This window comes from Rhea americana, unplaced genomic scaffold (genome assembly GCF_003343005.1).
Source record: "Rhea americana isolate MKP2758 unplaced genomic scaffold, rheAme1 scaffold_145, whole genome shotgun sequence".
NCBI classification, from domain to species: Eukaryota; Metazoa; Chordata; class Aves; order Rheiformes; family Rheidae; genus Rhea; species Rhea americana.
Genome location: NW_028185539.1, coordinates 1503043 through 1516404, shown reverse-complemented (window position 1 = coordinate 1516404; position 13362 = coordinate 1503043). Strand labels below are relative to the sequence as shown.

Sequence of the window (13362 nt, the reverse complement as noted above, 5' to 3'; positions counted from 1 at the left end):
CTTCTTAGTGCTTCTGCAACTGCTCCTCACAGTGGACAGCTTCTTCATCTGCTGTGTTCGGAGAGCAGCTTCCCAAATCTCTCCTGAGTAACAAAGCTTCCTCCTCCTGGGGCTCCTGCCCTCCTCTGAGCCTTCTCCCATTATAGTGCTGACTTTTGGTCCGCTCATCTGACCTACTGGCTCATCGCAGTGCCAAATCCCTGAGGCCAAATAAATACCTGTAGTATGGGCCTCCAGGTGGTGGCCTTGCCCAGTTCTCAAAGTGTTGCGGCTGAGTGCAGAACAAGTCCGTCTTTCATTTGGTCTGACCCATGTGCTCATTACATAGTTTATGACTGTCTTTTTGTGACCCAGCAAGAAGTTACAGGCTTGAAGTTACCAGATGAAATTCTGTGGCTTGTGTTAGAGAAAGATCAGGCTGTATAATCGTGATGTTCCTTTCCAGTCTTTAAATCAAGCTGATCACACTAATGACGACATCATGTTTGGAATAACTGTGTATGCTTCTTTCTTTCTGTAATGTAGAGTGTACTGTGAGTTGTGTTACAGGATACACACAAACAGGGCAGGAGCTCGTGCTGGTGAAAGCATGAAATGTCCGTAAATAAGTATCATGAGTTGATTTTTCTGTGTAATCATTTGGATTTGATATTCCCTTTTGTTTGTTTTGTTTTATTTTTTGAAAAGTATTTTGCTGCCTCACCTGAGATCTGGTCTCCACAAAGTGATCTTCCTATCTATAAAGTCTATAAAGCCTTCTCAAAAGCCTGTTCTGCTCCTGATCTACTTAAAAACAATCCCAAGGTTTCTCAGAGGAGAAAATCAGAATGTAACTGTAACAAAAGCTGATTGTAGAATCCCGTTGGGAACTAAAGGAAGCATCGTTCTGATGCAATCCTGTCCTGGCATTTCAAGCCAGGTCAGACAGTGCCTTTTATCTAACCAGAAATTGGTAGGAAGCTGACCTTCAGCGAGGTATTTTGAGTGGCGAGATGGACCATTTATCTTTATTTGGTTATCGCTTGCTGAGGATGTTACATTTTGTGTGACAAATTTAAACACAGAGCGTTCTGGTTGGACTTCTTATCTACGATTTCCTTCAGCACTGGCAGTTGCTGGCAGGCACAGTCTGACGGCTGCCCTGGTTGTCTTTAGCCTAGAACCAAACCTGACCTGGCCTTTGCATCCCTCTCGCTGCTGTTTGTTGCTTTTTTACTGTTACTGTAGTCAGCATTGGATTAACCTCAAATTCTAAGTAGTTGCTTCCAAACCTAAACTCTCAGCAATCCAGCAAATTTTTATTAATGAGGTAGTGGTCTAAAAGGAAACAGAGCAAAAGATGAGCCAGAGGCGAATTGGAAGTGATTGTAGCTACTTTCCTTGGCTGCCTGGTTTCCAACAGGAAAAACAGTTGTCTGAGTACAATTCCCATAGAACATTTTGCAATGCAGATAACTCCAGCGTACAGTTAGAATACTGTCAAGATTGATAAATTGGTTTGGTATTGCTTCACCCCCAGAACACAGAAATGAAAGTCACAATAGACCTCTCAACAAGAAAAAACTTCTCTGACTGTACATTTGTCAAAGTAAAAATAACTGCTAATAATGTTTTATTTGGCAGTTTTGTGACTGCAAAAATATCAAACCATGACAGCATATACTGCATAAAGCCATTACATGTTGTTCCTTTGCAGAAAGTAAAAATTTTCAGAACCATCCAACCATTTGTTTTATCATTGCTTTCTGCCCTGAAGTCCCACATTCAATATTATAAATCTGCCTTTTTGAATATTTCTAGTAGTTAAATTCTTACCTTCAGTTTAATGGGAGAGGTCAGATCTCAGCTATGACAATCCAGTCTAGGCACCTGAAGTAATGTTACTTGAAGGCATTCTGGGAATTTGCACTATCCCCAGGGCGAAATTAAAACAAACCTAAGGCATTTGTTTGTGAAGTTTAAGCATTTACTTGGAAAGACTTTCTTTTCAATAATTTTGGAAATTCTGTTGTAGCACAACAAACCATTGCTGCTACACATCAATTAAATTAATCACTAGTGTGACATTCAGAGTTATTTATTGGAAGTGTAAAAGCTACCTTGTAAAGAACATGCCAAAAGCTATAGGCAAAATCTGGGCTTGTTTTTAAATCACTGACCATGAACTCAGACAGCAAGAGCTTTGATGTCACGTATAACTACATGGCCCAATTCCGTGCTCTACTTTATTGATGCTCTAGGGATTAAAACTATAAAAGGGGAGCAAGAGAGTGAAAAATAGGCTAGAAAAATAAGTACGAGTTGTCAGACATCTAGTTCCTTTTGAAGCAAAGTTCCCATTTCATACTGTATAATAGAAAAAAACTCAACATTTTGAGCTAAATCCTTTCAGAACTGCTAAAAAAAGATGTGCCCTGTCATCCCGAGACTGGTGACCTATACAGAGCACTTTGTGTGTCACCTGTGTTTGGCTTGCGAGGGTCTGTGCATCTTTCAGGAGCCCAAGGAGACCTCCAGTTGTCCTGTCCTCCTGATTGTCCTGGATGTTTGCCATGGGCAGATTTGGGTGCGAAGGAATCCGCAGCTGAGTGGAGTCCTCCACTGGCTTGTTTTAGGATCTCCCCTTACCTCATTCTGTTTGTGGGCTCTACTTTAAAATTGTGTGTGCGTGCCTTTCTCTCTCTCAAAAGTACTTTCAAATGAAGCCATCATTCAGGTAATGGATCACAACCCCTTCCATACTATGATGCTTGTCTAATTTTAAACAACTGCTATTAAAACATGACACATATGGAAAAATGTGTAATGACATAACTTTATATGCTAAGAGGTCTGTAGTATTTTAACACCTATTTAAATATCAAAGAAAGCCAGATTTTATCTCCTGTTTGATATCTAATGTCTGTGAGGTTCTCTATGCTTAATGAATTCATTAACATAAGATATTGTATAGAACAGCTGAAATGTCTAAAAATGTCATCGAATAGCAAGTGCAGTTTACTTCTACAAAGCTCGTATCTCTTTTGAGATCATAAAAAGAGATTGTTTTGAAAATATGGAAAGCAGTAATAATGTTCGGAAGGTTAAAACCAAAGAGATTGCTTTTTAGTGAGACGGAATGATGTCAGTGAGGCAGATAAATTGTCATAGCTCCTTGAAATCGACACCTTGATGGGTCTAGAAGCATTCATTTCACTTGAGCTTCTACCTTCTAGACTAAGTTATGTTACTGTCATTGCTGCTAACTGACATTTTTCCACAGGACAGTCGCTTATACTGGAATTAACAAAAGCAAGTCTAACTCCAGTTTTGTAGGAAAAGAATTTTTTTTTTAGGTTCATGTGTGAGTCAGTCTGTAGGGTCTGAACAAGGGAGAACTCAAACTCACATCTTCTGCCTCCAAAAAAAAGGACCTGATTCACTCTCTTCTGTTGGTCACCGTACAGCCAAAAATACAGGATTTATGAGACTAGGGAGAATAAGTAAGTAAAAGCAAGGATGGCTATAGTGTGCTTAAGGAAGCATTCTGAAAAAGAAAGGAGAATCCTAGTTTCTTTTCCCTTCTTCAAATACAACTGAAATTTTTGCATTGAAGTTTCATTGGCTAAAATGAATAGACAGCTTGGAGCATCTTCGTTCTCTTAAAATGCGGTGCTGAGGTCTGAGCTATTTTCAGATGTGGCCTTTCAGGCTTCATTTTTTCAAGCGTTCTGGACAAAAACAGGTTCCAGTTTTCTGCACCTTTGTAAATTAGATAGTCAGCAGTTATTTCAATAAGAATACTCCAGAAAATCAAAATGCCTTTTTAAAATTAATATAATCTCCAATTATCTTATTACCTCAGGGAGAAAGGCATGGTGGTACTTAAAAGAGCTCTTAGGGGCTGTCATGCATTTTAATTGAGTGAATAATTGTAAAACACTTCAGAGCCTTGGGTAAAGGGCTCTGTATAAACATTGCTATAATACTGAATAATCAGGTTGCTATATGAACTGGAATAAATGAACCCCATAAATAGACATATAATGTGTATGGACATATAATGTGTGTGTGCATATACTAATCTTTTAGAGAGAAGAAAGCATATACTTTATATGCATTCTGCAGCTCTTGGAAAAGAGAAAAATCTGAGGTTTGATAGTGATGGTTCTGACAATCAAATGTTTGTTTTCAAGATATTGTGAACCTAGGGTTCATCCTCCTGTGCAGTATTTGGTGAATTGCCAGGAGCCTTCATGGGGATACTGCCTCAGTGGTGCTTCTTGAGAAAGAGCAAACTATTTTGCAAAGGGAGACCTGTGCTATATGGGAAAGGAACCTGAGGCACATGGAGGAGGTAAACCTGAGGTACTAAATTCTTAGGCACCTAAAGATGTAGATAGATACCTAGTAGCTTGAAAAGAAACTCCCTTGTTTATCCGAAGTGACTTGTTCAAGATATCACAGCAAGTTTTGGGATGGAGCTACAATCTCCTGCATCCCTGGTCAGTGCCCTCCAGGCATTCCCCACCTGGAGCAATGGGAGAGCCAGCAGTGCCAGACAGATTACACAGCAGCCTCAGGCAGGACTGCTCGGCGTTCCCTAGCTGATCTGCTGTATCACCCTGCACCGTCTGCTTCTCCTGAATGCTTTGGTTCTCTCGTCTCTTTAGACCATAATTTTCTGCAGCAGAGATTCTATCTTTTTCTGTGTTTTTACACCCTGTTCTTCAGCCCATTAGTAGAGAAAATACTTCTGAAATGGAGATGGTGGAGAACTTTCACAGTTCATGCAGAAAAATAGACTGTGCTGGGCAATGCAGCACCAGTACAATGAATTCTCTTTCTTTTAAAGGGGCTTGGCATGTCCCTTGAGGATGCCACTTGACTTAGTTAATGAAAGGAGCCATCTAATACAAGCTAAATGTAAAAGTAGATAGAGGAAACTGGCATTTGAATGGCTTCAGTGCTTGAAATATAAATGAATGGGACAAAACCAGACTCTGTTTCTAAAGGAATCAATTACCAGGCATCATCTTACTACTGTGAATCTCTTATTTGTAGAAGCAGACAAAGCCAGTTTGCTTCTTGTGGGAAGCAGGATATTTGCTTTGCTTGAGATTATGCACATCCTTTAAGCACCAAGGATACACTGGAAAATGCTGTTGATTTGTTGATTCAAAAGAGGTAGAAAGACTCTGAAATTATTTTCCTTGTTGTAAACCCACTGAAGACGATAAGTAGTAGCAGACATGATCTGGTCCTGTCTGAACCACAAATGGTTCAGTAAAGTGATCTGTTGTACATTAAATTTACAGATTCCAGGGATGTAGAAAATGTGCATACTAGTCAGGACTGGGCTAAGCTGGTGCTAAAGTTTTCTTTCTGTCCATTCTGCAATAAAAATAAGGATCTATAAAAGGAGCTAACCAGAGTGAAGAGTAGTGGAACAGGCTGATTGCTAAAGAAACTGTTACCTCTGGAAGAGTCTTGAATGCCCTGTGGAAGAGAGTAGTAGAAGGTTATTCCAGTTGGATAAGTGCCAGAGCCACCGCAGAACACCCAAGATCTCCGTCTAGTAACGTTATTGAAATCTCAGAGACAGATCAAGGATTGACTTTGCTCTGGAAGCTGGATGCCCTTTACCCACCAAAAAGTAGTCCCCAGGTGAAGTTTGAAGCCTCGCAGCAGGACAGTGCGGGGAAGCTTGCTGCATTTGTTCAGAGTTCCTTTACGTAACTGCTACTCTGGTGTTTTTCACAAGCTCCAGATTCACTTAAACAACATGTCTAATGCTACTAACATCTGATAGTTACAGCTTCCCTTCCCGTCTGTCAGGGATTTCATGCTTCTGATGAAACAGCTTAAAAATTACAAAACCAGACAAAATGTAGTCTAAAATCACAGTGATCAAATCCTATAGCTGTTACATGGGATTTTTTTGTCTGTTTTTGTCAAAGAAATGAAGAATGATTGTATTAAAGATCAGTTAAGTTTTCAATAGAAATAGCAACTGATATCAATTGCTGTGGGACCTTCTCTTGCATGAGTGTAGTCACTCTCCGGTTGCTCTCTGTTTCCGATTGTTGAGTTCATCTCAGTGCTTGTGTTACTTTATTTCGACATTATTTGATAAAGGAAAAAATATTTTCAGAAAGTTTCATAAAATGACATGTGCTGCACTGATGTCAGTTGAGGAAATCAGCGTCAAGAGCAGGAAAAGCCAGAAGATGAATGGATGTCTTGCTTCAAAATAGGAAACAGCTTGAAGTTCCTTTCAGGGGAAACAGAAGCGTCATTCATTAACAGTGACATTATTTGAGCCCTCGTAGAGAGTGAGGATTCTGTTCTCCCTGTGATGGACATGCACATCTCACATTCTTGCGCATGATTGTGAGCATTCATGGATACAAAGGAACAGCGCTAAATTACTGGTTGTTTTGACTAGCGAGCTGTTTTGATGACCTGTGTGTGGCGGAGACATCCGGCGCAGGGAAAAATGCATTATGTGTATTCCTGAATCAGTTTCAGAGGAGGGAAGTTATGTATGTCTCCCCGTGTTCATCTTAGTGGATATCAAAGTAAATCCATGACACTGAAGTGAGGGATCTTGCTTGGATGAGGCAGCATTCATTTACTCACAGTTTGATATGAAGATCGTATCTGATCAAGCGGTCATGTATTTTGAGCAGGATTTAGCAGTCAGACATCTGTGATTCTTGAGTTTTTGCTGGTATTTGGTAGTAGTACATCCAACTACTTGTTCATAGTCACATACACAAAGCTTTGTGTCCTTTTGCCAATCAAAAGAAGAGGGGACAGTAGTCCTCTGTTTGTGACACCCTATTAAGACCACCTCCAGTTACTCAATATAAAAAGGTCAGTATAAGGTTTCCCAACTACCTTTATTTTCTGTGTTGTCCTCCTCAGTACCTTCCCTGTTTCCCTTGGAGCCCAGAGCTGCTACTATCAGCCTGACTCCTACCTCTTGCTCTTCTGAGATTTATCTTAGACTATCATTATGCCTAAACATTGACATTTACCAGATACCAGCTTCTTAAGTGAAGATGCCTGCTAACTTTCTGAAGTTACATGTCAGTGAACCACAGAGCTGTTTAGCTTAACTAGTTAAGTCCTATAGTGATAGATGAAATTTTTCTTCTTCATAGTCACATTTATGTCCTTTACCAATGAGTTAGCTGTTGTAATGCGGAAGAATCTGTAAAAAAGTAATTTTAAGTAGGCACAAAATTAACTCTGTTCTGTAAGATGCCCCTAACCTTTCTGCAAGATCCTATTTAACTCCCCTAAATCAGGATAGGAATGTAAACTTCTGTTACATCAAGTATCGTCAAACACTTTTTTTTTAATAGAAATTTTTCATTTCTGATATCTGTAGGCATCATCATCTACAAAGAAAGCATTTCATTTTAGAATATTAGAAATAACAGCAGTACAGAACTTCCATCTATGGTTTCCATCTATTATCCTGTTTGTCTATAAAGATTATGCCCTGTTCTTAATAATACGTGACTGTTGCAAAGCATTTAGTGAATAAAGTCCGGATACTATCAGGATGACTCCCTGTGCTGCCATTATGTTGAATTACTTCTTGGCTGCGATCAGCAATGAGTAAGGACCTAGGTCTTAGGGGAAATAAGGCAGCTTGAATGTTATTTTACCACTTGATTGTGATCCAGATCAAATGTAATCATGTGCACACCTCACTGCAGAGAGGGCACGGCCATCTCTAGAATGATACTAATGGCCAGATCCAAGTGCCACTTTATCTTCTATCTTTGAATCAAAGGGCAAAGCTTCATTACAGAGCCTGGAATGAAATCCTCCAGAAGAAAAACACAGATTATCTGGAAACATTGGTACCACACTGGATTATTTTGCTAACGTTGTCTGTGTGTTTCCTGGAAGAAATCAGAGATGGACCTGCAGAGGAGGGCTGTATGCTGCTCTCAGTAGCGTGAATTCAAAATATGGGTATACTTTCAATAGTGTCTTTAGAGTCGCCATGACTTAAAATAAGAACTGTATTTACTTTAATCATGCAGTTCTCAAGTTCAGCTTTGATAAAATGCAGAAACAAACTTTTATCGAGTAACTTGGTATTTTTCTCCCCTCTCTCCCCTGCTAAAATGAGCAGAACGTTTGCCATGCTGTAGAGCAAGATGAATGAATTTGCCATTTGAGGCTAAATTTGCCAAGGCAACTTAGAATGTTTTGCAGTCTTGTAAATGCCAGAAACCTCTATACAATGCCAATATTTCTTTAGGATCATGATCAGAATTGCTTTCTAACCACTTCTACCATTTTTGCATGTGTAATTCTATGTGTGAACAGTTCCCATCCTGAACAGCAGCCACAAATTTAAGTGCAAATGATGGAAATTCCCTTACTCATAGTCAGGAATTACTATAAATGTTTCTGGCACAATTTCACAGTAAATTGCTAAATCTCAATCATATGTTAAAGGATTGAAAAAATTAACCCACCCTTCTTGTTTGTGCACAGGTGGTCTAAAAGGTCACCAGCCTGGCAGGAGAGAGGAGTTTTCATCTGATGATACTTCATCTTTTTTTATATATATGTATTTTTCTTCTAGCTATCCATTTCCCATGGTATTCAGTAGCTGCAGTAGAAAGGACCTGGAAAACAGCCTGGAAAAAGGAGTGGGAATGTGTCTATTTAACTTGCCTGAAGTCAAGGAGTCATTTGGTGGACAGAAGTGTGGGAATGGCTATGTGGAAGACGGAGAGGAATGTGACTGTGGGGAACCTGACGTAAGATGCTTTTCTTGAGAATTGCTACTCACCTCTTGTCTACAGATTTTCAGTAGGAAAAGAAAAAGAATCAGAGTTGGTTTGGCATGTTTAAGGCTATTTGGTGCAAAACACAATTTTCCCTTCTGTGCTTCTATCTTATCATCCTAAACCTCAGCTAAAGTCCCCCAAAATGGAGGAATCTCTGCTTAACTTGCATTACGAGTTGCTAAAGTTGGGCTTTAGTTAAGAATATGCTCAACTTGCCTGGTCCTGACAAGATTCACAACATAGAAATTACTTTGGGTACTTGCTAATAGTCCGAACCCAAAACAAATTTGTTAAAATTACTCAAATTTCCCAAGATACCACACATTAACTGAAGATTTGTTTCCAACTTTGAGAAGATGCTGAATTAATATTGCTTAGGTATTTTTTTTTCCTTGCAGCCTGCTTCAGTTTTCAGGTACAGTAGCTTTCCCTCTTTTACTATGAGATTTTTCTTTACTGCTAGCCAATTACCTTTCAGCAGAAATGGCTTTCACTGCCTCCCAAAAAGACTAATACTACTTCAAAGATCAGTCCATTTAGTTTAGTGAATGTGTTAGAGAACTGCTCAGATCAGAAGGAGATAGGCAAAGCCTAGGAATCAAATAATATCTGAACAGACATCCTTATCCCTTTGGATTCCATGTTCACTGGCTATATTGAGCTTCTCTGAGATTATCTGAATTACATATATTAGCAGATGAGGGATTTGCTTCCTCTGATAAATATGGTTCTGCAGACAAAATAGATCGAGGCAGTTAAAACAGAAATTGCTGTATTCTGTCTATACAGTATATTGGATTTATACAAGCCATGAGGATTTCCTGACAGTTCACTCACTCTTCAGGGTAACAAGGTTGGAGAAAGCAGGCTTATCTTCTTCTTTAAAGTCAGTAGAATGCAAGCAGCCAGCAAATGTCTTTCTAACCTAGTTATCTTTCTCATTTTCACTTTTGAATGTTAGCTATACCTTTTCCAGTTGAGGCTACTTAACATCCCCAAGCAGTGACTAGATTTGCCTCTTTCTGTGTTTTTCTTTTTTTGATTATCATGGAAAACTACACCTTGAGCCCAATTAAATTAATTTGGAATCTACTGCTATAATCTGAGTGGTACCAGAAAACCCATTTGATCAGTTAATAATTCATTGCACGGTCACTTAGAAGAGGTGAGATATGTCAGTTCTGATTCAGTATTTTATGACGTGGGAAGTGGTACAATAAGCCTACATATGCTGGTTGTTTTTATTGCTGATCGGAATTAAATATCAGTTTGAATATGTCGATGTAGATGGTTGCTAGGAATATTTCTCCTTTAGTCAAGAAACTGTTTACCCTCAGGAATGTGATGAGGGATTTCAGAAGCATTTGTACTACTTACTAAGCAAACCACAGATTTACTGTGTCTTTTAACTAAAATATTAGCCTCATGTTGCAACATGTGCTTAGCAACATTCCTTAGCAGTAAGGCAGCAAAGGATTCCTAAGGGACTTGTGACTGTAGCATGCTCTCCATCCTTCCGACACCCCTGTTAACACTAATGCAGTAGGGACTGTATAGCCATCTCCATCCATAGATGCTCCGGTCACCTTTTTGAATATAATGGATGCTTGCATGCCCACTGCCAGGCCAAGAGATTAAGTCCTGGCTAGAAATGGTTTTACCAGCCAAGCTCCAGGCTTATTTTGTATTAGATTGCCAAAAATGTTTAAAGTGCTACAGTGTCTCTAGAAGGAGGGTTGATGTAAATTACATACAAAAAAAAAGCAGTAGAAGGCAAAAAAGGTCATAGATTATTAACTACAGCTTTGGGAATGCATTTAGGAACAAGAAATCTGAGAGAGATTCTGTAGGACCTACAGGTCATGAGGGTTACATGGGAGCATTCAGGGAAGAGAGGGTCATAGTGGGGGGAGAAAAGGTCTAAGTTTTGCTTCAGAATTACTGTGGAAGAACTGGGGGAGGTTTCCACAACAGAATACTTTCTTCGGAGGATTCGTAAGAAGATCAGTCTAAATTTAAGTGATGGAAGATGCATGAGACAAACGTGGATAAACTGGCAATAGCCATCTGAATTCACCCAAGGCCTGTAAAGAATTCAGAGATGGAGCAGCTGACCTTCTAATCATGGTCTACAAACTTCCCTTGGTTCCTGAGGACTGAAATGTGACAAATGTGACGAATTTTATAAGTGGCTGCAAGGACATCAGAGAACTACAAACTGGTAAATCAGAGGTCAGTCCCAAACAAATTACTAGCGAATGTAATAAAAAGCTAGCTGTCTGAATAGCTGTGATATGCCAGAGAAGAGTCAGCGTAACTCTTGTGACAGGAATCTCTGTCTTATAAACATACTGCAGTTCTCTGAAGGACTTAACAAGCAGATGGAAAGGGACGATCCAGTTATTACAGCCTGTGTGGAGTTCAAAGGGTCTTTAGACCAACATCCTTCACCAAAGCTGTTTTAAGAAACTAAGCAGCTGTGGGATGAGAGAATATTCTTGCATGATCAAAAATGGTGTTAAAAGGTAGGAAATACATGGCAAGTATAAATGATCAATTTTCACAGTGGAAGGAGATCAGCAGTGATGCTTCTGGGAGATGTATGCTGGAGATCACACTATTCAATATATTCATAAATAACCTGGGAAGAGGAATAGTCTTGAATTTGCTGATACATAGGATTGTAGAGATGAAAGCTGACTGTGAAGAACTGCAGAAGAACCTTATGAGAAAGCTTGACTAGACATTAAGATGACAAATGAAATTCAGTGTGTAGAGTTCAGCACAACCCAACTGCATATAACGTGATGGACTCTGAGCTGACTCTGACTACAGAGGAACAAGACTTCATATTGTAATAAATAGTCTCATGAAAATGTCAGCTCAGTGCTCAAGAGTTGTCTAAAAGGTAAATAAGCTGTTAGAAATTACCAGGGAAGACACAGGAAAAATAAATAGAGCACCAATAGGCCACCGAAGATCTGCAGTGAGCTGTGTCTGAAACTGTGTACAGTTTTATTCCTAACCCTTTATTCCAAACCCTTTCTGGTCTCAAGAAAGATAAAGTAGAATGAAAAAGGTTGAAAGAAAAGCAATAAGGATGATCAACATTTTGGAAGAGCTCTGCCTGGAAAAGAAGGAAATGAAGGAATATGTGACAGAAGGTGATAAAATCATGAGTGACTCGGGGAAAGAGAGACTGCAGAGTGATTGTCCCCACAAGAACTGTGCAAGTGAAGCTAGCCAAAGGTAGCGTTTTCCATCTAGCAGGAGGAGAGTGTTCCCCAGATTGTGTAGATGAGTTCTGAGTTCCTTGCCACGGGTGCTAGAAGTGCGCATAGATCCGAGGGGAAACTGCAAAAGCGTCGCAGTAAGTGTGTTTTGCAAGATGACAGTGACAGAGATCAGAGATATGTGTCTTTATCTCGACTTGTCTGTGGAAGTTCTGTTGCTGTTTTGTACGTGGCCAGATGATGGCATATAGCAGATGACTTTCGGAAGTACTGTTATTGGACTGACATTGCCCTCCCCTATTCTGCGTTTCCCAGAGTGCTGTTGAGGCAAATGTGTAAAATGTGCTTTTGTGCAGAGGAATGTTATTTTTTAAACAGCAGCTGCACAGAAATATTTGAGTAGCCTGCTGCCTTCCAGCATGACCAAAAATAGGTAGACTTACCTCTGTAAGTCATTCTGCTGCTTCAGAGCAAGCATAGATGTGGCTTTGTGTATACAGGCAGATATTAATTAAGAAAACAGTGAAATGCTGAGAGTCATTTTGCTCGTCATTTGCAAGTGCAGCGGTATAATCAGGTAGCCTCATCTTCCAGTTGGAAAGCTTTACAAAAGCCAATAAAGTAACAAGAGGCTGTGAACCTCATTCTAACCCACTTATTTTTCCTGTATTCAGTATAGTATTAGTGATCCCCTGTTAAGTCAAACTGACTTAACACTGCTGAAGAGCAAATCTATTTGCTGCTATTTTTGTTAGAGAACTGAGTTTCCAGTGTGGCTCATTTAACTTGCAACTTGTGAACAAAATCCTGGAAAATCAAATCCATTATTTTCTGAAACTTCTTACTTGCTCATCCTACTGAGAATAAAGTTTGTAAAACCACATGTGTGCCACCATCTAACCCAGAATTATGAAACTGGGATGTATCAGTTAGTGATAATGCAATTTATACTTTTCTTAAAGCTCTGTTACTGAAATATCCTGATAAAAGATTACAGCTTGTGGATTTCAGCTACACTGAATGGTGTCATCATTTCTTTTTTTGCAGTAGCCACCCATCTCCCTGCAATACAGAATTTTGGCAAGCAACTATCACAAAAGAGAGAGCCATAGCGGTGATGTTGAATAACTCTGTAGCCCAGGGTCTAGATCCCCAGCTGGGTTAAGTCAGCTGAAGGTGGTGGAGCTTGTTCCTTCAGTGCATTGTGTTTTGTATTTTGATTAGAATACTTTCTTAGCATTTAATCTAAAAATAAGATACTACTTAGCTTTATACTTTTTTATAATATCAAAAATTTCTTCAAAATTTAGACTTTTTTTTTTTTT

At 39.4% G+C, this 13362-nt stretch overlaps 1 protein-coding gene across 1 annotated transcript in view; it reads left to right on the top strand.

Annotated features, from left to right (window-relative positions):
- Positions 1-13362, top strand: part of ADAM12 (ADAM metallopeptidase domain 12) — a 189253-nt gene that overhangs the window by 145575 nt on the left and 30316 nt on the right. Inside the window, exon 12 of the mRNA XM_085299114.1 lies at positions 8597-8774. Within this exon, the coding sequence (XP_085155240.1) occupies positions 8597-8774 (178 nt within the window). The remainder of the gene's footprint in view (positions 1-8596; positions 8775-13362) is intronic.